Consider the following 25,180-nt stretch of genomic DNA (forward strand, 5'->3'; position numbering starts at 1 on the left):
CAATATCAACGATATTACTTTAGACAGCGGAATATAAACAGCAGTAAATCACACATGCACAAAATATAGACAACTTTTTACATTTTTCAACGCAACTTCGTTATATTAAACAACATATAATACAACAGTCTAGGGCTCCTGTACCAAGGATAATGGCCCCTCATACATCCACTAGTACAAGATACAAAATTGGGGCTTGGTGGTAGTCCATTAACAACCAATCTACCCTCAAAAAGATACTCTGACCATCTAGTTGATGTAGTCCACGCTCTCAACGCCTCTCGGTCGTACCCTATACCTGCTCAGTCCTTTGGCTCCAATCTACAGCTCTTGCCTCTATCAATGCTCCAAGTCCACCTGGCCACTGAACCTTGATTGTCAATCTGCTCTCTAGTTGTGCCTTAGTCCATCAACGCCGCAACACATCGAGACTCCTGTCGAGTTGTTCACAGCTCCACTTGTGAACAACTCTCAACTGCCCACTGTTGCTCCTCAACTACTCAAGGACTTCAGCCCACTATGGTCTTCCTGCGCTGCTCCGCTAAAGACCAACATAGGGCATGGAAGGTTGCCACCTATCAATGCAATATGTCCATCTCCCACAATGAACACGGGCTAGGAGGACTGCCCATCATCTGTTGTAGATGTCCTTCTCCACACACGTCTCAGGCTCCACAATTGCTCCTCTGGTTCGTCAACCCTTGATGACAACAACTGCCACTCTAGCAACTACCTTTGTCCATCAAGGTGTTGCACATCGAGCTCCAACTTGGACACTACCACGTTGTCCTCCAGCAGACCATAAAATCCACGTTCACACTTGGTCCACTCTCACGTTGCCCTCCAACAATCCACGAGTGGCTAATACACATTGTAGCATCTGCTCCTAGTTAGGGCATCCTCACACCTAGGAGACCCTTCTATTGGCTGCCCACAGACTTATCTGCCCTTTGCTCTGCAATAGGGGAGTGGTTGCACAAATCTAGGTTTCAACGCTTCACTGCAAGTTTTGCACCTAGGATGGACTTTTGACCTCCACGAAAATTCCTCCAAATAGCACCCACAGGCTGCAAGGTAAACTGATCCAAATCTGACCCAAAACTAGGATCCAACACCTATAAACATTCACCAAAAACACATACCTTTTTTACTGTTTTGTTGTAGCTCCACTGCTGCAATCTAGGTCTGGTTAAGGCAAATGACTCAGCCCCTAACAGCGCTCTAATTCTGCCAAGAATTGCACCAAAGAAGTGTGTTTGCCCTTTCATGAGGGGATATGGCCCTTCGCAATGATGTTGGGTTGTTCCAGCCCTTCGGCCTCCCTCCAAACTGTTGCGGCTTGCTACAGCGAGCCTCATCCAAGTTGCGGCATGCACCACAAGGGTCAACCCACCCTCCTTTCACCATAAAATAGTCTCCAATGACCTCGGCCTTCAAGAACAACAACTCGGCCCTCTTTCCATGAGCTCAGTCACCCTCCAACAGCCCTGAAACAACATTGTACCCTCGTTGGTCTGTTCTCTTCTTGTTGCAGCCTCCAACAGATGTGTTTTGCCTCTCCACGAACCCTTATGTTTGTGTTGTGTTGTGCTCTTGTTGGATGAGTAAAATGTCCTCACATCACCTCATATTTATACACTAATATGGGGGCTTCCAAAACGTCACAATAGGGCTTGAACAGCTGTCACTTGGCTTATTAACTCTAAGCCGACCTAGACACACATGTGCAAAACCCAATTATAACGTTCAAAAATTCATATCTCCATTTCTACAACTCAGAATCAGATGATTCTCGTTGCATTACATTCATCTCATCGAGAGCTATCATCCTCATCCATCACATGTAGAAATGTGCTCATGGTTTTGGCCCAAATCCCGATGGGTGCAAAACCCCAAGCTTGGGTTTCAAGCTCACAAGCTTACTTGTGACACTTTGCCTTCCAAACCCCGAACACTAGGCCTTGGAGTACCTCCCAAACTACCAAAAATCAACACTAGAGATATAACTAACCAAATAGAAGTATATCTAGCAACTGGGGCGAAGGTCTCCTCATAATCTTCCTTTTGTGCATACCCCTTTGCCACAAACTTAGCCTTATACTTCTCCACATTGTTGTCTATAGTGTACTTGATCTTATAGATCCATCGAGAACCCACAACTGACCTATCCATAGGCCTCAGCACTAGCTCCCAAACATTGTTTGTCATGATAGAACTATACTCTTCTACCATGGCATCTACCCACACTTGATGTTTTGTGGCCTTCTGATAGTTTAAGGTTCTACAACTTGTGCCACCAATTCTTTGTACTTATCTAGTTGTATGCGTTCTCTCCAACCTGTCCTGGGAGTCCCAATAAACACCTCTACATAGTTTAGCATCTGACGAACTTCTATGTTGGTTCGGCCACTAGTGGTGGGTGGGTCGTGTTAGAAAATGATAAAGTGGCAGCTTATTAAACTTATTTTCTTTATCCTTGATACTTGCTTGTAATTCTTTATCTTCTTTATGTTCTTTTAGTTAGATCCTTTTCATCAAACAATATCAAGAAACAGCAACAACAAAAGAGGACACAGATGTAGGCTCTGAGCCAGGACAAAACCCCTCTAAGGGGAAAACCCGAAAACTCTTATCTTCTTAGAATCTGCTTCAAATAGATATAAAGACCCAAATCCCTAGACCAAGTTCTCTGAATACCAAGTCAACCCTTCCTCAAGTCGTCCTTGAATCTGCACCAAACCACTACACACTGCAACTTCGACCTGCCATTTATAGCACTGCTACTCTATTTGCAACTTCAACCTTGCAACTCCTAAAGAAACCCTAATACATCCTCCTTCTGGGACTTTCCAGGAGCAAGACAGCTCTTCCTAAGGTCAGTGAGGTCTAGACAGAGTTTCCTTCTTCCCAGCTACAAGTTTTTGCACTTTGTCCTACTACAATTCGAACATACAACTTCGACTTCTTCCTGCAACCCAAAAACCCTCGAATTTTGCACATGTGAGAAAGATAGAGCCCAAAAAACAAGAAACTTCATCCTTCTTCCTTCATCTGGATCTTCGCTCTCCTCCTTGCAGCTACCAAGCTATAGATTGAACTCTTTCTTGGGATATAGAACTTGCGTTTAAGTGTGTCTCCAAATGAATCGAATTGTTCTTTATATCAGTGTTGCACTAATCGCCAAAAAATCAAGATAAAATCGTTTTATTGCAATTTTTTCAAATCGGGCGATAAAATCGTTTTATCGCAATTTTTTCAAATCAGGCGATAAAACCGAGTTTTTTTTAGCTGATTTTTTGGGAAAAAATCTTGAAAACAACAACAAAGAACAAAAACAACAACAAAATAACAACCAAAAAAAAATATTATGAGGAAGAGGTGACCCAAGCTACCCCTGTCACCAGTAGAGGACGTGGTCTACCTCCTATAGCTCCTAGTTCTTCAGCTTCTAAAGCACAGCAAAGTCTACTGCCAACTCCATCGACATCTACATCTAGAGGAGCAAAGGAAATCAGTAGTATTAGACTTTAGTTATTTGGTTCATTTCATTGTATATGACATTATGACTCATGATATGAGATACATTATTATATTTTTTGTTGATATTTCGAGGCCGAGTTGGGAGTCATGAGTTTACTATTCAGGACATGATTCACTGTTATGTGTGATGTGGCACTAGAAATGATATTAAACATCTTATAAATTAATTCTTTTATCATATTTATGTGTCAATGTATTTATTTTATGTTGTAGATGCTTTAGATATTAAAAAAATTGCAAAAAAATGAATATTTTGGTATGTTACGATTTTTTCCTGATTTTTACCGATTTTTTCCCGATTTTTACGATTTTTCCCCGGGCCGATAATATCCCGATAACGATTAGTGCAATATTGCTTTATATAGCCTTCTCAAGGGGTCGAATTCCCTCTTTTAGGCAGACTTGAGGACCCTAGGGCCGACTTGTACTCTTGGAGATTCCAAGACTTTCTAGACTCAAAAATAATTCATTTTACAATTACAAATTGCCTGAAAGGGTCTTATAAACATGATGTTGATTCCACTGGCTCATGACAATAAATCCTATGACCTACCAAAGCCTAGAAGCACGAAGAACATGCTTTTACCTAAAAGACCATCAATAATGAGCATGAAACCCATGTTATAATAATAATAAATTTCTTTCTTCTTTTCTTGTTTGTTACATAAGATACATATTGTAATGAAACAACAATTATGAAGACCGAAACTAGTTATATTTCTCAACAGCTCGACCAACTCTTCATCCTGCCTCTATTGCGAACTCATTGGATCTCCTACACCTAAGGTCGTGTTGATACTAGTAATTGTACTAGATCTTTGTGATTGTCCTTATGATTCTCCTTGTGGCTACCCCTGCTACTAGACTAATGGAGCTTCTGTTGGCCTACTCTGATCACTTGCTAGCAACTCGCGAGATTTCCTAAAGGCTCTATCCTCCATGAAATTTACATCCCATCTCACGATAATCTTCCTGCTGCTAGGAATGTAGATCCTGTATGCCTTTTAGGCTTCACTATACCAAACGAAAAACCCCCTTTTCGCACTCTAATCCAACTTAGTGCGCTTCTCATCTGGCACATGGCAATAAGCTACACTGCCAAAGATCCTAAAGTGACTAACTTTTGGCTTCTTCCCTGAGAAGACTTCTTTTGGTGTTATCTTCCCCAACGCCTTGTGAGTAACCCTGTACGGTATATACACAACCATGTTACATGACTCTACCAATAGAAACTTGGGCAAATCCTGATCATATAACATACCCTTTGCAGCCCCAATTATAGACCTGTTTTTCCTTTCTGCTACCCCATTCTACTGTGGATTGTATGGAGTTGTCCACTCCCTTCTGATCTCTTCCTTCGCCCAAAATCTCGTGAAGTCACTATATGTGTACTCTCCTCCCTTATCTAAGCGAAGTACCTTGATCTTGTTTCCTATCGCATTTCTCTACTAGAGCCTTAAACTCTCTAAAGTGACTGAAGACTTCATCTTTGGTCTTCATGAAATAGATCCAGGTTTTCCTGGAATAGTCATCGATGAAGATGACAAAGTACTCGTATCCTCTAAGAGATCGTGGACATAGGACCGCAAATATCTGAGTGTATAAGTTGTAATACACCATCTAATCTACTGTCACTTCTAAGGAATGTTGTCTTAGTATATTTCCTAGGCACTCACCCTCTACACACATCATCGTGTTCTATGCTTAATTCTGGAACACCTATCACTGTCTCCCTAAGCATCCTAAGTGCTCCATGGTGTAAATGTATAGTTCATTCAGGTCTCTCCCATTGTTGTTGCTGGCAACTTGCTGCTAACTAGTGCCTTTGGAGAAGCGAGCTGCAACTTGTATAACATGTTGCTTAGAACTCCAATCTGCTTCACCTTCTTCTTCCAATCTTGGTGTTTAATAAGCACCTTCTTCCCTACAGAGTGGACATCATATCCCTTATCCTGTAGTTTGGATACTGAAATAAGGTTCATACCTAAGTCGGGCACATGCAGTACATCTGTAACACTAGTGCTTGCTCCCAACTCCCTCTGAATCTTGATGGTACCTGCTCTAACTGGAATACATTTATTCTTGTTTCCCATCTGAATTTGGAAGTCCATCTGCTCCTCCTTGTAGTTGGAGAAGTATTCTCTAACTCTTGTCATATGAGTTAACGCTCCACTATCTATATACCAAACTCCTTGTGAAGTTGAGCTAGAGAGGCAAGCTATCTAAGCAAATTCATCCTCCAATCTGGAAGACAAATTTGTAGCCTCCTGAATGTCAAATCTTTTTGTGGCCATACTGGAGAAATCTGAGGAATCTACTGATGACATCCTAAGTATAATTTCGTGTGCTTTTCCCTTCCACTTTGCATTGATCTGTTGCTGCAAAACCTGTTGTAACCCAACTGCACCCAAATCTGCTCAACGGATTAACTGATTTGCTCACTGGAACCCTCTATTCAGCAACTCTATTGTCTGCAAACTTTGTTTCTGAGGCTGATCGAATTTTCCTGCACGTGTAACTGAAAATTGAACCCTGTGCCTCTACAATTCGCACACTTGGCTAGCCCGCGCAAATTTGGAGAAATTGTGCCCAGATCTCCCTCTAAAGTTGAACAAATTTTCTCCTTTCACCTTTGAGCCTCCGATTTGATCAAAATCACTCTGATACTGTGTGAAATTTTCTTGAATTGCAGTCACTAGAATTTACTTTTTCAACGGGTTAGCAGTTTATTAATTTTCTAATTAATACCGAATAAACCACACTGCAATTCTTCGCAAATAAATTCTACAAAAGCTAAATAAAATGTTGGAACTAAGAAAATATATGCACACACATGATAAAATCGACACTAATTTTTGGACAATAGTCCCTAGGAAAACCCCGAAGGGAAAACCGGTGCAACAGATGAGGGTTTATTTTTATTATTATGTATCAGTAAAATCCAAGTACAATAATCTGGATGCCTACTAGCAATCCTACAGCAAAAATCTCGCCATAAATAATTTGGAGAAAAATTTTCACTCTGCAGATAAATTCGACCTCCCTCCTGGCCTACTCGCACTACCTGTTGGATGCTCGCACACCTGATCTGTGCAGTTCATACAGCCTATGGAACTGCTCCAAAACTAGTTGTCTAGCCCTCTCTTGCCACTGGAAAAATTTGCTCTATCTTCTAGATTGTCTTTCTAGTCTCCAGCAACTGATCCAAACCCTTTCTGGTAATTCTCGTTGCTAATCTGGCTAACTTTCACCACCTAGATAGCGTTCTCTGCAGAATATTTCGGCCTCCTCTATGTTGGCTCTGCGGCAATGAAAAATCACTGGGAAATTCCTCCAAAATTTCTCTGTTGCTCCCTCTTTCTCCTGATCTCCTTCTGGCTCGCACTCTTCTTCCTTGCTCAATCTCTGCAATTGGATAGCTCGATCTGCTAAGGAACTCACTCTCCCTGTGTCTCACACATTTATCTATCTCAATCCCATCGATATGACCTTATAACCTCTTGTTGGAGCACCAACAACCATGATTAAATCGTTATCAATGACTAATATCATCTTAGACTCGGTCTGTGAGTCTCTAGACCTTTCTCAATCTTTCTCAATTAATTTTTGTTAATTAATCAATTTTTCTAAGTTATACTTAAGCATTTTTTAATTATTAATTAATTAACTTAATTGAGTGGTGTCTAGGTGTTTTCTCCCGAAACATTTTCTGGGTTTTGGAGACATTTTGTTCCTTAGCCCCTCGACACAAATCGAGACTAAAAACATGTCTGATGCTACCAAAAAAACTAACACGTTGTACATGCTTCCTCAATGATGGCCCTCAGTGTAAGGATGTGATCAATAGTCTAGTGCTCAGATTGAAATCAAGCTTGCTCTCTAGCTCTAAGACGCCACTACCTGGCTCAATAGAGAGCTTCAAATGGAAAAAAATAGCACGGAAACTTGAGAACATGTGGCCCACCATGATCATCCTATAGTTATCAAGATCAAAGCTAGGACTTGATTCGTCTATCAAGTGAATGACATGATGTGACCATGTCAACGGAAAACCTATATGGACCACATGTTCGAAGAGATCAACAAAGTAAGGAAATAGAGGATGAGGACTGTGCCTAAGGAACTCTGCCTAGAAACCATCCTCATTTATCACTCTAATGTTGTTCATCACCAAAACGACCTCTCTAATGTCCTTATCTAAGAATAGGAAGCATGAAGAAGGAAGAGATGTAACCCAAATTTGGGGTTGCTGAAGAATATCATAGAGTCGAGATGTGAGAGCACATGGATCCATGGTTAAGGTCAAATAGGAGGGGGGAGTGGTGAGGAAAGATAATGCACCAAAAATGTTTAGGGGAGTGAGTAAATGAGGTACACAAAACCCATCTCCTTTGAGAAACAAAGAGGCATTTCTTGCTGCAAAAAAGACAACGATAAAAGGCTTTGATGTTGGGGTAAGAGGGGTGAGCATGGGTGAATGTTTTTCAACATTGGTGATGGACAACCTTGTCTAATCATACCATTAGTTCATAGGGAAAGTGTTGGTCTTTTTAGATGTGGAAGTGGGCCAGGTTGAGTGAGGGTAGGACTTGAGGGCTACATCCCAGGTGATGGATACAAGGTTATTATACTTGGTAGAGGCAGAGTGTAGTAAGGAGAATTGGGTCTCTAATGGGAGCATCTAGCAAAGCAAAGGTGTTTGGGTCCCCTTCATCAAAATGGAAAATAGTAAGTGGGTTGGGTGACGAGAGAGGAGGGTTGTCAATTCGAAGAGAAAAGGAAGGAAGAGCATGCTCAAATTAAAAACAGCAAAAGAAATTGATCTAGTGAATCCATTGATGGTACACATATAATACAACCTCTAGTTACAGAATTTCACTTAAAGTTGAAGCAAAAGGAAACAAAGTCCTTTCTTATGGACAAATTGGTGTTCAAGGCATAATGTGCAAGGATGGCAAATAAATGTTTAGATCAAGAGTGGTAAACACCGTAATGAAACTAAAATTAATATATACAGATACATATAAATACATATGTGTGTGTGTATTGTTATGATGAAATTGACCAGCATGCTAAATAACATTTTGAGTGGCAAGGACACCTTTGGAAGCTCCTTTAGATGAGGGTTCGGTATAGTGACAAGTAAGTTAGAGGCATGGTTGTCAAATTATCATTTTTTTGGCATGGGATATTTCCAAAAACCACTTTCCATGAAAAAATGAAGGTTTTTGGTCAACTAGAAACCACTTGATATGATGAATGGTTTGTGGTAAGTTAAAAGCACTTGAGAATTGTAATGGTTAAGGGTAAATCGATGTAAAAATGAGAATATGTGATGGTTGAGGGTAATCCACACAAAACCTAGAGTGTGGTTATGAGTAAGCCAAAGAAAACCCAAGGTGATGATTGATGATGAGGCACTAGTATGAAGATTTGTTGTTCAAGAATTGTTATGAACCATGTAAAAGGAAAACCTTCCTAAAGAACTGATGGATACAGTGGCTAGCAACGCATGTACTTTGGTGGATAGTAACTATTTATATGAACTTCAACAAACACAATGTTTATATTTTGTATGTACAAGATGGAAATTGAAAAGGATTGAAGGTCAAGAATGACGAAGATCGAATATGAAGACTGTTAAAGATAGATGATGAAGACAAAGAGCATCGAGGGACCAGTTGAAGAGACAAAGGATGATGATTGAATATCGAAATCACAAGTATTTGTTAAGGTGGAGTATGAAGGATTAATTCCTACTTGTGATATATTATGAAAACATTATAATATGTTAATAAAGTAGACTAAGAATAAAAGTCTACAAATGAAGCAAAGATGAAGACAAGGAGAGGAGTTAGGTATGAGGATCTCAAGGAATCAATGGAGAGATTTAATTACCATTTGGATAAAGCAAGGGTGGCCCCTCTCGCCAACTCCCTTTGGGATCTTCATTGACAAGCTGGAAACTTATCTTGACAAGCACATCCAAGATGAAGGTGATCAACCTTCTACAATAAGTGTTGATTTCCCTACTCCTTTTTGTCAATGATCTGATCTTGCTGACCTCTGCTCCTAAGGGTCTACCAAGGTAAATTGATGTTTTGGCTAAGTTTTGAGACCTTTCAACAGTTGACAATCAACCTAGGTAACCGTAAAACCAGGCAATGGTCTTCAATACATGAAAGATCTTCTTTCTGAACTACATTTCTACTTCCAAGGGGCAGAGATTGAGATCACAACAACTTCAACCTACTTGGGTGTCCAATCCACGAGGCCTCACTTTAGCATGTGACAAGCTCTCCAACCTCAACTCAACAAAGCATGTGACTCCCTAGCCCTCATCGATAGATGTTGTTTCCATAGTCAATTTCAGGGCATTTCCTCAAAATTTTACCTCCTAGAGATGATTATTAAACCCAAGGCCCTCTATGGTTCAAAGATTGGGAAACCAAGCTTGCTACAAATAGAGAGAGTTCAAACCTTGCTTCTCAATCACATCATTCAATGCAAACACACAATTCCCTAGCCCATTATTTAAACGATATTTAGAGTCCACCCCTTTCACCTTTTTAAGGTCATCCTTCATCTAGTCTCTTTCCCAAATAGACTTGGGATCTTTGTTGACTCTCACACTAAGAGAGAGAGGTATCCCTACCTTGCACTATACTCCTCAAAGACCATTACTATATAATTCCCTACAAATCATGCACAAGGTTGGTTTTCAAAACCTTCTCAACTTCTTTAGTTGATGACCATCTCCCCAAAGTGCCTTCCCCACTTTAAGTACTCCCTAGACACGCTAATCCATCTCTTACCAACTAGACTAGAACTAAATTGGGCCATCAAAGAGGACATCTACAGATTGTACATCCAATTACTTGGACCTTACCTTTGGAGAACCTAGGCTCAATGATGTCTTTCTATCTAGATCACTTCCTGAGATTGCAAGATGGCACCATCGTCCACCCTCCATGCACATATAAACATTGGATGCATTCACTCAGGATCCCTCAAGGCCAACACCAATAGGATTTCATGGACTCTGGATGGATACTAATCACCATATTCGTCCACCAAACAAGATATGCTAGATGCACCACCTTTAAAAACCAGAGACAAAAGTGCACCTCATTTTCAAGTGTCCCTCCTCCTATGAGATCAAAGGGCAATACCAACACCTCTATGGGGATTCAAGGAGCCCCCTTTTAACTTTCTTCCGATATCACAATCAAAGATGCTTGGCCCTTTTGATCAAGGAGATACTTAGCCACAAATCCATGTTCTTACACCTATACCTCATAGTGAGACTACAAGAAGGATCCTTATATTTTCATGTCGCCCCGCCAAATCAAGGCAACGAGAGACAAGGTGATCTTCAAAGTATTTCAAACCATAAAGTGGTGAAAACCCATGTCTCTCCTTAACCTTCCCCTTAGGGTGGTCAACCAATATCCCCTAGACCAATTTGGAGGAGCCAAACCAAACCTCCATCCACACCTTATTGTAGTGACATGCAATTCAAACCCCAAACTGACCCAAAGCAAGGCACCCCCCACCCATCAGACTACCTTCCAACTTCAACAAAGTAGTAAGCAATGTTGTGAAAATCGCGATTAAATAGCGATTTTTTCAGCTTGCCGATCAAATCGCGATTTTTATACGAAAAAATCGCCTACTTTTTTTGCGGATTTTTACTGGCAAAAAAAAAATAAAAAAAAAAATAAATAATAAAAAAATAAAAAATAAAAAATAAAAATAAAAATAAAAATAAATAAATAAATAAATAATAAAAATAAATAAAAAAAAATAAAAAAAAAAATCACGCTTTTTTCAAAAAATCGCGATTTTTACTGAAAAAATCGTGCGGGGTCGGGGCAGCACGATTTTATAAACTTTTTTTTTGGTTTTTCAGTTGCTCATTTGGACAGTGGCGCGCGCGGAGGAAAGAGGAGCTCTTGGAGAAGAGGGTAGATGCATGGTGGAAAATGTATGGTGGCAGGGTACCCCTTTTGAAAAAGCTTGCCATTCGCATCCTCAGCCAAACATGCAGCTCCTCAAGATGTGAGCGCAACTGGAGTGTATTTGAAAAAATACACAACAAGAAGCGCAGCAGGTTAACACTCAAATATTTAAAATATTGCAAATTTCCAAATAAATTTTTGAATTCATTAAACAAATTTTTTTTATAATATTAATTATTAATTATTATTTCATGATCTTTGTACAGGTTGGAGTCCCAGCGACTTAATGACATGGTCTACGTTTACTACAATCTTCGATTGTGGGTGAGGCAACTTGAGAGGACACCTGATGTGGATGCCATCTCATTAGATGGGATTGACACCACTGCTGCATGGAGGGTTGAGGCCGAGAGGCCTCTCATGGATTCTACTGATGATTGGTTAGTGCAGGATGTAGTGGAGGGGGAGGAGGAAGAGGAGCAGGTGGAGGAGGAGGAGGAGGAGGAGCAGGAGGAGGAACAAGAGGAGGAGGCGACACCGCCTGCCCGGGGTACCACTACCACCAGTAGAGGACGTGGTCTACCTCCTATAGCTCCTACTTCTAGTTCTTTAGCTTCTAGAGCACATCAGACTCCACTGCCATTTCCACCAGCACGGGCACCAGCATCTACATCTAGAGGGAAAGGGAAAGCTGTGGCATTTTTTCGAAAGAGGGGCAGAGGAAATCAATAGGATTAGACTTTCATTTATTGTATATGACATTATGACATGATGAGATACATTATCATATTTTTTGTTGATATTTTGAGGCTGAGTTGGGACTCAGGAGTCGGGACTTACTATTCAGGACATGATTCAATGTTATGTGTGATTTTAGCACTAGAAATGATATTAAACATCTTATATATTAGTTTTTTTATCATATTTATGTGTCAATGTATTTATTTTATGTTGTAGATGGTTTAGATATTAAAAAAATTGAAAAAAAAAAAGAAAAAAAATGAATATTTTTGTACCAAATGATTTTTTCCCGATTTTTTCTGATTTTTTCCCGATTTTTCCGATTTTTTCCGATTCGTTCCTCACACCGATTTAATCCCGATCGCGCTTTTCACAACACTGGTAGTAAGAGCTCTATTTAAGGCCTTTTTTCCTTCGACCTTAGATGGTAAGAGAGATGGGCTCTCCCACACCTACATCCTCCAAGGATCATACAACGAAATCCCACTATGGCTCTTGAGAACTCCAACAGTGAGCCAACACCCTAAGTGGCCCCTTCACCCTTGGTTATCAAGACCAAGAGGCTTTAACATCATCCATATCTCTCTGTCTTAATTAACATCAAGATGTCCAAACTCAAACTCTCACTTTGTATCACTACTCATATGACACTATTATATATCTTTTGGATTTGGTTTTAGCTAGACCTAATGATTAGCTTAGCTAGACACTTCTCTAAATGCACCTTTTCTTTCACTTTCTTCATCCTACTTTCAACATTACCTAGGAGTTGCTTTGCACTCTCACATCACATTCAAAATGGTTGAAATTTTTAGTCGCAATAACCTCATCACTCCCTTCACCCTTGCTCATCAAGGCTAGGAGACTTTGACATCATCCATATTTCTCCTTCTTAGTTAGCATCAGGATGTCCAAACTCACACTTTTACTTTGTATCACTACACATGACACTATTATATATCTTTTGGGGTTAGTTTTAGTTAGACCAATTATTAGCTTAGTTACACACTTCTCTAGGATGCACCCTTTCTTTTGCTTTCTTTGTCCTACTTTTAGCATTACCTAGGAGTTGTTTTTGCACTCCCACTCGCACTCTCACTTTGTATCACTACATGTCTGACACTTACATATATTTTGGGTTTAGTTACAACTAATGATTGGCTTAACTAAACACTTCTCTAGGATGCACCTTTTCTTTCGCTTTCTTCATCCTACTTCTAGTGTTACCTAGGAGTTGCCTTTTGCACTTGGTCCCATTAAGCTACTTTTGTGGTCATTTGTTAGACATTAATAAACTTATTTATCTTATCTCTAAGAATGAGATCAATCATCCTGCAAACTTAGAACACACTTCAACAAATAGACCAACCAATAAAATCAACCTATCACAAGTTCATTGTGCCTATATCAAGCTACAGATTCACTCCAATCATGGGAGCTACATGAGTATACCACCCACAATCTCACAGAGCCTGGTGCCTCTCACAAGGAAAGACCACTCAAATTTCTGGAGTCTGTTGGGCATCACACTCAGTAAGATCCTCCCACAATGCCCTCTCATAGGTAACAATCCACACCATACATAAATATCAAGAATCTCAAATTGATAGCTCTAATACCATGTCAAAATTTTACATATCTACAACACATAGTCCTATACTAGAGATTTTTTCCTACAACAAAAACAAAAATACTCAAACATCACTCAAAGCTTCAATTCTGCATAGACAAAAGTGTTGAATGGAAAACTTGGAAGTGCAAACACCACATATTCGTAGATGAGATCAATCCTACAGAAAGGCCCAGGGGTTAGCTTAATTGCTTGTCACCAATGTTGTTGGGCACTTTGCCAGTTTTGTGCCAACAAGGGACTCCAAACAACCCCCTAAGTAAGGTTAGTAATCCATGCCAACATGTTTGCTAGGGATGCCATGCACTAATGTGGGGAAATAACCCTTCGGTTCCCCCACAAGTTTTCCTTGGAAAAAAACAAGATTCGTCCTACAAAAGATGAATGTTGATCTAAGAAATCTGCAGCATCTGTGTAATTTGCAGCAATCTGGAATTTTGTAACAGCAATGACTATCTTCTCATTAACACAATAGAAGGATTATAATATTGTCCAGGATGGGCTTCAATGGTCTCTCTCAAGCCTTCATTCATGTCACATGTATGAATATATAACCATACACCCTCTCCTCGGTAAATCAAACATGACAAAAGTGGTTACAAAACTTAACTGCTAATAATAAACCTCAAATAGTGCAACCCACATACAAAAGAATCTCTCCCAAGCAACGCACCCTATGTAGAAATTTGGGTCTAACTTGTAGCCCAACCCAGTTTTATGTTTTGCATGGTTTAATGCCCAAACCCATCATGAAACATGAGACTGATAATTGCATTTACATAAAACATTAGGACTATTCTACCATTTAATTAGCACAGCTAATACAAAAGACAAATTATATGCACACATACAATTAGACACAGTGATTTTTGGTCAAGTTGACCCTGGAAAAACCCCACAGCCTCTTCGGGAAAACCACTCTTATAAGGAGTTTATTTGCTTCTTCAGATAATTTTTTACAACAAAAATAATAATAAGAGATTACTTATCTCTTCCCTTTTGAAAAGCTGATCAGATATCCTCTTTCACACTGAAACTATTGACTGATGCACACACAGTCATCCTCCTTCCAGCTAGGAATTTGTTCTCTTGGCAGCTCTCACGCACAGGAAATTGAATCTCTTTGTCTGCTCCAGAAAGCCATGATCTAAAGCTCAATCTTCACTATACCTCAGGTTCCTTCAGCTGATAACACTTACATTTAAGCAGACCCCTTTTCTGCCTTGAACCTCTGATGATATTGGCTGAGGAAACCAACCCATAAAGGTCTCAGACTGCTCCCCGAGTTTCGTGCTGACAGACCCTAAAATTTCGGGAGCCCGAGTTTTGCTGACAGTCCCTAAAATTCCAGGATCCATAAGTGGCTGTCTGTGGGTAGATACACAGCCTCCTTTAGGCTGGAAACCACCCTTATATCAATCCAGACCGTAGCAGCTAAGAAATATGCTCTCAGCCTTGATGTTCTAGCTCCTCTGAAATCTGTAACTCGGCCCTTAGAGGAATATCATAATCAAACTGCTGTAGGTGATGGCTCATTGTTTTCTGCTGTAGAAATTTCTCAAGCTCTCCTTTCTCCTTGCCCTTCTCCTCAATGCTCTCATAAGAATAATAAATGAGCTCTTGCCTCCTTTACTCCCTTTTTGTCTTTCCAATAAGATAGGAACCCTATCCAATCCTATCCCTAAGATCTAATGGTTGAGATTTAATCAAACCATTAAATCAAGGGTGGAGATGAGTCCCCTACCTGACCCCTCCTACATGCGGTCCCCTTCTTTTAAAAAGACTTCCTAGTATTTTTAATGTTTTAGTACCATGGTCACTTTTTCCTTATAAAGTCACTTTAATAAAATAAAGTGTACTTTGTACTTTTTCACATAAATTAACTTTTAAATCACATGTGACTTTAATAATAAAGTACCTAGTAAGTCTCCACATAAAAAGTACAGTAGCCCCTTTTATATTAATAAACTCATAGCACCCATTAAGTGCTTTAGGATTTAAGTGTCTTCCTAGGCCAAAAGGAGAAATGCCTTGGAAACACCTCCTTGGTACTATTTTCAACACCCTACTTATGCTAATATCTTAAAATAACTCTTACACATTCCCCCGTGAAAGAATCAATCATAATTGTGCAATGAATGTCCAACAAGTGACCACAAATAGGTCAAAGGTACTGCTAGCAACATCAAAAACAATACAAAGTGGACTTGTTCATGTTTTAATGCTCAACTTCATGAACAAATATATTTTCCTTGTGTTCCTATATTTCTGGAACAATTTTTCAGGAATCAAAACAACCAGTGGTCAATTTGATTCTTAGGGAGCTCAAGTTGACTAATTACTACGATTTCTATGAGTTTCCAAGTAGTTTTGAAAAACTTGCATGATTACAAGTCTCGACATTGTACCATTACTGCAACGTGCTTCTACTTCCTGAAAGGTTTGGAATCTTAACATCGTTAATCCATCTAGATGTATGAATGTCTATGCCACTGAGAAGTTTTCCAGCCAACTTTGGACAATTAACATCCTTGTCAGTGTTTGTTTCATTTGAAGCATGTCAATATTTGAAAAGACTACCAAAAGGACTTCGCAATCTTAAAATGACAAAGTGTCTATAAGAAACTGTTATAGCTAAAAGATGCTTCCCAATTGATTCTAAGAACTAAGATGTTCATCAAAGTTGCATTTATGTGATTGTAGGGGGGGGGTTTTCAGGACTCCCAGAAGGTTTTAGTGAGCTTAGTTCTTTGTAAGTGTTATTACTAGAGATGGATGGAAATGCTAGAGCAACTGCCTAACGATTTTCATTCTTTGGAAGCATTGGAAAAAATAAACATTTCTTGATATAGGAGGCTTCCAAGGCTACTTATTTGTTTATAGATGTTAAGTCTTGCCATTTTCTGATTGGATGGAGCAACTACCTGGTGACTTTCATTCTTTGGTAGCATTTAGAGTATTGGACATGTCATGTACCTAAAATTTTAGCAAACCTTGATGTCTAACAGTGTTGAGCTTATCAAAATGTAAGAGTTTGGTAAAACTTTCACGAGGTTTTAGTGAGCTTGGATGTTTGGAAGAGCTACATTTGCCAATATCTTCTAACCTAGAGGAATTATGGGGAGATTCTATCAGATTCAAACTCTAAGAAATTAGAGTGTCATATTGCAAGATGTTGGATAGTATATGAAAAGAGCATGTGGGGCATCTCCAAAGCCTACTTTCATTTGACAATCAAGGAACTGGAATGATGATCCAGTGATGGATGGGAATGAAAGGGGAAAAAGAAGTTGAACAATGGCCTTTCTTAGTGAGAGGTTTGCATGCCATAGCTGCAGAAAGGGCTTCTTATTAATACCCACGGATACCCATTTTATTTATCCTCAATGCTCCCGGATGCTTGTCTAAATTTGACTTTTGATCTTTCTCATTATACAATTGACAAGGAATCATCTCAAACAAAAATTCAAAACTGGGTAGAATCAAAATTCAAATAGTAAATGTTGGAATCATGATTAACGTCACACCAAAATCTTATATGTTGGGCAAGATTTTAGTGCAACACTGACTAATTTGGAACAAAACCATAACCTATAAACCTCATTGACACACTACAACAGTCAATAAACAACAAAGAAAGATACAGTGATACATATTGCAACAATCAAATCAACCAACACACAATGTACTTCCTCCTTAAAATGCCACACTACTACGTGTTTAACATCACATAATGGCAAACCAAGCAAAGTCAAGACCACCTAACAATCTACCAAAGACCTACAAAACAAGTGACCTCTAAGCCTAGCTCTCAATTTGTGCAACAAGGCATGTAATAAAAGAATAGAGCTCCCACAATAAATATATTGCACGCATTTTACTTTCTTAGAGTTAGCTAACAATGAAATAATCTCTAATGTAGCGCCCAATCTGGCCTTTAACACAAAAATACAAATGAGAATTAAAAAACCCTTTCGAAACTTCACAAATGCCTTCCTAATTCAAGTTTTAGAAATAGAAGCTTTTGTATGACAGAAAACAGAAGGGCTTCACACTTCCCTCGGGAGAATAATATAAATAGAAATACACCAACCTTTTGAATGATGTAGACGTCCATAAATTAGAATATTAAATCCTCCTTTTATCCATGAAAGGCGTATCATGATGACCAGAGGGGATTGTACATATATATTATATATCCATGAAACAGGTGTCACGATAACAGAAGGGGATTGTGCATTTCGCCCTTTGACATAGATATGGACGTGATGGAAGAGGGATGAAGTAAAAAAAATTGATTGGGATAGGATTGGTCGATTAAGGGAAGAACAGAAAGTTGGATTTTATTTTGTAAGTTGATTCGAAAAGCACACCTCCGCTCGAGGTGCTGCACCACGAGAACTTCCTTCGGCTATGGTGCTAGCTTTGAGTGGTATCAGTTCTGCCAAAATTCGTGAGAGTTGCACCCAGCCCTATCCATTTTCTAACATTCCATTTGGGTGGGTCTAACCGCAACGAGAATGGAACTGTGGTGGATGAATCAGTACTCCCTTGACCTAGAAGAAACAATAATTCATGATGACCAGAGGGGATTGTACATATATATTATATATCCATGAAACAGGTGTCACGATAACAGAAGGGGATTGTGCATTTCGCCCTTTGACATAGATATGGACGTGATGGAAGAGGGATGAAGTAAAAAAAATTGATTGGGATAGGATTGGTCGATTAAGGGAAGAACAGAAAGTTGGATTTTATTTTGTAAGTTGATTCGAAAAGCACACCTCCGCCCGAGGTGCTGCACCACGAGAACTTCCTTCGGCTATGGTGCTAGCTTTGAGTGGTATCAGTTCTGCCAAAATTCGTGAGAGTTGCACCCAGCCCTATCCATTTTCTAACATTCCATTTGGGTGGGTCTAACCGCAACGAGAATGGAACTGTGGTGGATGAATCAGTACTCCCTTGACCTAGAAGAAACAATAATTCATTGACTTCGTGGTAGATTGTTGGATTTTGAAAGAATAGGGAGAAAAGGCATTCTTGAAGAGGAACCTGATGAGCGCGAGGATTTTTGGGTTGAATTAAAAACAATGATGTTGGTTGGTATGGACAGTTGGGATTGGCGATTATAAAAATGTTCCAATACGCTTATGATCTGTTAATCTCTGTAACCAAGCGTAACATTCAAATTGGGCATTTTTTTCAGAAATAACTTTTAGATAGCTTTTGCTGATTGGGGAAAAAACTCTTCATAAAATGGTTCGGTAATAACAATTTGACATTGAATATCTGAAAATAATTTTCTGATAGATTCATTGCTTGGTTCAAAATGCAAATATGCTAACATGCAATCAAAGGAGAAAAAATATAAACAATGAGATAACAAATATTCTCCCCAAAAATCAGAAGCCTAAACGGATCCGCCGGGTACATGAGAAGAACCCTAGACGGATCTGATGGGCATATGAGAAGAAAGTATTACCCGTTCTCCCAAGAAAGCGCCGGCAACAACGAAGGTCACGTAGACAGAATTCCTTCTCATCAGAAGGCGATAAGCCCCCTCCAAGAGGCCTCCTGTTCTCTTCGCCGTTGGATCCATGGCCAGATTCGTGATTGATGGACCCTTCGAAGAAAATTTTGCTTTGTTACCCTGCCAATAAGCAGACTGACAGCGTTAATAATGCCTGAAGCACAAATGCCCTTCGGGATCGATATAGATAGAAGTGACCTACGGCGGAGATGGCCTTCCACGGGTTTAGAGAGTTGTAAAGCCACTCAAGGAAATGAAATTCAGAACTTATTTAATCTTTTAATACGGGGTAAGTTATGGCATATTAAAAAATATTAATATGAATAAGTTTTATTGTATTAGTAATTTTATTTGTTATAAGTTGGTTTGAATATAAACAAGTTTAGATTTATTTATTTTTGAATTTATTATGCATCTACGCTTAAAAAAAATTAGAAGATGTGTATATAATTTCACATCAAATATAGAAATAATCACACATCACCCTCATACTATATTAGGTTATTAGGTTATATTAGATTATAGAATACACCTTTCTACATAATTATATTATTCATTTTTTTTTACCATATAAATAACATTAAAATTATTATTTTCTATGTTGGTTTTGAATATAAATTATCTTATTCATTTATTTTTTAGCCATATAAATCAAATACGAAACTATTGTTGGTGGTTTAAATTAATATGAGCAAAATGTAGTAGTTTAAAGTAAGAGAAGCCAATTGAGTTTGGCAATATTAATATTAATACGAATATCATAAAATGTTTATTTGAAATTAGTCAAATTTTTCATATTAATAGTTTTAACCAATTTTCATTTAGATTATTTTGTTTTAGTAATAGTGATAATGACTATTCAAACTTTATCTTTGAGAATCATTTTCAAATAATGAATATCAAATGTTGGTATGAATTGTATTGCGTTATGGGTATGTTATTATTAGCTAGTGACATGTCATAATAGTACAATTATGTAGAGTATATTGATAGCAACATAAACAAACATGGATGAGTAATAATTTTACCAAGTTGTACTTGCAGTAGTTTTGATAAATCTTTGGAAGTGGTAACTTCTTATCTACTCTAATGCAGTAAACAACAGTTCAGGTAATAGGACGAGGGAAACCTTTCCTTAGAAAATACAGATTCTAAGTTAATGCCACAAATACATTGGACAACGGTGGTGGCTACTTGTAGCTAGGAAATTACTTGAAGGGTCTAGCGCATATCGAAAGAAGTGGATATTAAGTGAACCTATAGACCTATATTGCCAAACAACTAGAACAAAATGCTCCATCCTAGGAAAATCATGGGACCTATGTTGCTAAAAACCTAAAGCAAAATAGTCCATCCCAGGAAAATCATGGGACTTATGTTGCCAATACCTTAGAGCAAAACAATCCATCTTTGGAAAATCATGGCAAAACCTAGAACAAAACAATACATCTTGGGAAAATCATGGTAGTATATATATTTCCTCATTGTAGAGTTTTGGATAGGGTTTTCCTCAGTCCAGTGGGACTAACATTTGAATATGACATAGATTTTTAAAATCTAATGACTATTCATCGTAAAAGTATACAATCACAATAGATTGATCTAGGCTTTTAAAAGCATATTAACTATTCAAATTGTAGGCAAATAACAAAATGGAAAATCCACGAGAGCAATTGTTCACAATCAAATTTCATTAATTACAAAGGCTTGAAACTAGTTTTCCTAGAGAAATTGCATCATGATTGTTAAATCGAAGTTTTTTTGCAACATTGTATTATCCTGCAAGGTTGTATTACAATTTAATCTTATATTTGTTTTCCCAATTGCAAAAACTATGAAATTTTGATATAGTTCAAGCTTAGCATTCTTCAATTTAGAGGTTATTCAAGTACTTTATTGGACGTTATAGGACTTTCCCAAAGGATAAGTTAACATCAAGACAAATATATTTCTATATTTCACTGCTTATTTATGCCTATTGATTTCCTCTTTACTTGGGAGAGTATGCAAACTTGATAAAAGAAAGAGAAATAAGGCAAGCTATAACTATTTTTATATTATTAATCAGTAAATTTCTTTGATTTACCTTTTTATTCAATGTATATGCAATGTTATATTATCCCCATTTAGTGTAAATATGTTGTGGACTTAAAGATCAAGTAGCATATAAACCAGCATGATAATGTCTTTGCATTGTTAAGGTTGTGTAGGGCCTCTATACATACAAGTTCAATTTATGGGATTGTTGGAATAGAAAACCTACGGACTTTTGATGTAATTGTTAATCTAATTTCCCTGGAAAATGAGCACTTTTTTTGTGTTTTGGGGTTTGTTGTCTATGCATGCATATTAATGTCAATCTAGGTTAACATTAGATAAGGATAGGGTGCTCTTCTTCTCTCATTTACCCATGCTTGGGAGTGTTACCCCTTGTTGCAAACTTCATATCACGAAAACAAGTGTTATCTAATCATATTGTTATTCAAGCTATATATTCAAACCATGTTCAGGATAAGTTATAACTCTTCTCATAGCAAATTCACACCATTCAAACTTAATATTCAAAGATGACCCAAGTAATATCAATGCCCATAATTTTTAAAGCTTGCCAATCACAGTCATAAAGGAGAATTTAGAGGCTTAGAGCATCCAGAATGGCTTTGTAAAGAGTGTGATAGCAATGAAATGTGGCCCAAAAAAGACATGTTAAAACCCTTATCAAATTGTACTAAAGAGTTGAGATCAAGAAGTGTTGTGTGCTTGTGAGTGTCAAAGGGATAGATTATTCTAGGAGATATATCAATACCAACAAGATAAAATCATATCAAGAATATCAACTTTAAACCCTTGGATATCAAGATTAAAGAGTGAATTTTAAATTCCAAATACAACAAATTATTTCACCTTGAAGGATAGGTCATTCCACTTGCTCTATCATCAGTTTGTCTTCATTATATGTATGAATCACATAGATATCCTAATGCTGGTATATATTCTTGTAGCACGAACTTAATGGAGAACAATCCAAGTGCATAACAAAGATGAAATATTATGAAGGAACGCTAGAGGGTACATCCTATTAGAGAAAAGTTAGCATTAATTGGATGTGTTAAGGAAGATCGTTGAGGATATGAGATGACTTGTTTTGTTTTGGGTATGTTATTGCACATGGTTGGCATGTAAGATACTTGGAAAATGTGTTGATAGGGATATGTCAATCAAATGTTACCAACACATAATTGACCTTATGATAATATGCAATCATCAGAGTGAGGGATAATTCATAATGCACACCCTTAGTTCTCATCATGTTCATTTTGCAATGGTGGCATGGTTTTAGTTGAATAAGCAAATCGCCTTCTCTATTTAGTAGCAAAGGCAAAATTAACATAAATGTATGCAAAGAAATTGTGCAACCCATCCCTGCAAGGAATTTTTTGTTGACTTGGGAAATAAGGAGTTATTGCTATCAATTTTCTCACTGTTTACAAGGCAGGGTGAATATGTCAAGGAGTTCGAGCTAGCCCACTACATGAATGAGGGTAATGCACTTGTAGATGAAGTTCACAAGTTTGGACTTTGGACCACTGATGGTGGTAATGAAGTGCACCACTCAGTAAGAAATTTAGAACCACAAAGTTCAAAGTGCTCAATTTTGGGTTTTTGGCAGTGCAATTTCCAACCAAAAAAGAAGTTTTTGCAACCTCTTTCTTGTAGAAACTATGTTGTAGATTTGCAACTGCTCATGAAGTTTTAATCAAAATCACAAGACATAAACCCAGGCTACTGCTCTGAGGACATTAATTCACAATTTATAACAAAATCTCAGACATACAAGAAGAAATAACACACTTGCAACAAATATTTTTATCTAGGGAAAGCAATATGCTAAAAACCCCAATGTTTGCTTTCATTAATCAAATGAATAGTGATGTATTACAATTGCTTTTCTCAATTGAGCACACCCTACAAGTGCATAACCTATGTCTCTACTCACTAAAGTCATCTGACCGAGACTTAATCAAATTTTACCTCAGCTTGAGCTCCTATTTCCTTGTGTTGTTCATTGAGGAATTAGGCCCCTATTATTTAGGAAATTCCTAGTAACACCCTCCTCACAAATCTACCCAAGTAACCAGCCAAATGAGGTAAACATGCGACAAGAGGCTACTATGATTGGATTCGACCTCCTATGTGACCTTAAGGAAGTGGAATCGACGGAACACATCAACCAACCTATCCACATCAGCAACAAAACCCTCAGGAGACATGTCAGCCACTCAGACATCTTGTCCCTAGGTCCCACTGATGTTCTGGACATCTTAAGCCTCAATCGCTCTCATGCTATAGGCATGAAAATATCTAGAAACCCAAAGTCGCTCTCACAGGCTTTCCTGCCAGCGTCCAGAGACTCAATTTGCTAGTGTTATGCCAGCGACTCTGAGATTTGAGCCACTTTTTTAGGCCTAGAGCCCAGGTCACTGCCCAAAATGGAATGATAACTTAGGAGTATTAAAAGAATAGGGAATCAATGATGCAAAAGAAATAAGTTAATCAAGACCTTAATCAGACACTTACTAGCCATGACAGGAATTTCGTCAAACATGTCGCAAGCATGTAATCTATAGGTGTACCCAACATAATTAAACATGGAGATGTTGTACTTATCTGAGAATTGCTAAGAACCATTGTTCCCTGATGTCATTTGCTGCATTACCATCTATTAAACCATAGATACATTATCCATTCATTTACAAGTAAAAATATGTTGAGAGCCATACATAGATGTTGTCATAAAACACACATATAACCAGCATAATAACAACATAAATACTCATGAAAGTATAGCCATATAAACCACATATAATCCATCAAAATGCTCATAGAAATACAAGGAGAAATAACCTTTCATTAATGATGCAAAAACCAAACCTGGGATGGGACTTCCATGTTCCACCCAACCATAGAATGGCAAATCTCTCTTCAACCATTCACCCTCGTGCCATATTCCAAGCATGAATGTGGGACTCAAACAAAAAGAACCAACCAGGGCATACGGAGGTTAAACCACGTCACTCTCATCAATAGAAACTAGGCTTTACCGTAATCCATCCCGAATTATTAGGACGACACAATGAACACATCATAACAAGCTTTACCATCATCTCCACCTGATCACTAGGCCAACTGGTCCAAGTGGATGTTGGTGGCCACCTGCCTATCCCACTTGGATCCCCACCACTGTCTCTTTCAATTTTTCAGTTTCCTTAATTATAGCACAATTTATTATTTTTGGCAGTTTTTCGAGTCCTGAACTTCCAAATCTGTTTTGAGGCCTTAAACGATGTTTTTTTTGGAAAAATAGATTAATTAATTGTTATAGAAATCACATTAGTAGTTCTAGTCCTCAGAGAGATATTTCCAATGAGGTATTATACTCGTCAAATAGAGATAATATGACCAAGTTACGACCCCGGGAAGTTGGCTACCCAACTAACCCCAAAGGGGTCATAAACTCTTGGTGATACATCTCCTCGGGTTAGGGTTTTGGTTGTTTAGGGTTTTCCCTTATTGTTCAATAAAAAAATGGCCCTTGAGCCTCATCGTAACTCAGTTCAGAGGCATGTAGCCGCCACATCTCTTCTCAGAGATAAGCTACCATCGGTTGAGCTAGTCTTATTTCCATTTTGTTTGTAAGCATATTTCAGTGTTTGATATTAATGAAATGAAGTGTTATTTTTGTTGCATCTCTGTATTTATGGTTATATATATAAT

The 25,180-nt window shown here is 38.2% G+C and overlaps 1 protein-coding gene across 2 annotated transcripts in view; it reads right to left on the reverse strand.

Moving 5' to 3' along the window:
- The window catches only part of LOC149147339 (cytochrome b-c1 complex subunit 9, mitochondrial-like), an 85,527-nt gene extending 65,870 nt beyond the window's left edge, over positions 1 to 19,657 (reverse strand). Inside the window, exon 1 of one of the 2 annotated variants that reach the window (XM_089439701.1) lies at positions 19,358 to 19,657. In XM_089439701.1, coding sequence (XP_089295827.1) covers positions 19,358 to 19,474 — 117 coding nt within the window. In that variant the 5' untranslated portion in view covers positions 19,475 to 19,657. The remainder of the gene's footprint in view (positions 1 to 19,357) is intronic. The other variant, XM_089439700.1, reaches the window with a different exon arrangement.
- Between the last annotated feature and the right edge of the window lie 5,523 nt (positions 19,658 to 25,180).

The sequence above is a fragment of the Pinus tabuliformis genome, chromosome 9 (assembly GCF_031772625.1).
Source record: "Pinus tabuliformis cultivar Carrire ecotype Pingquan chromosome 9, CPIR1, whole genome shotgun sequence".
Lineage (NCBI taxonomy): Eukaryota > Viridiplantae > Streptophyta > Pinopsida > Pinales > Pinaceae > Pinus > Pinus tabuliformis.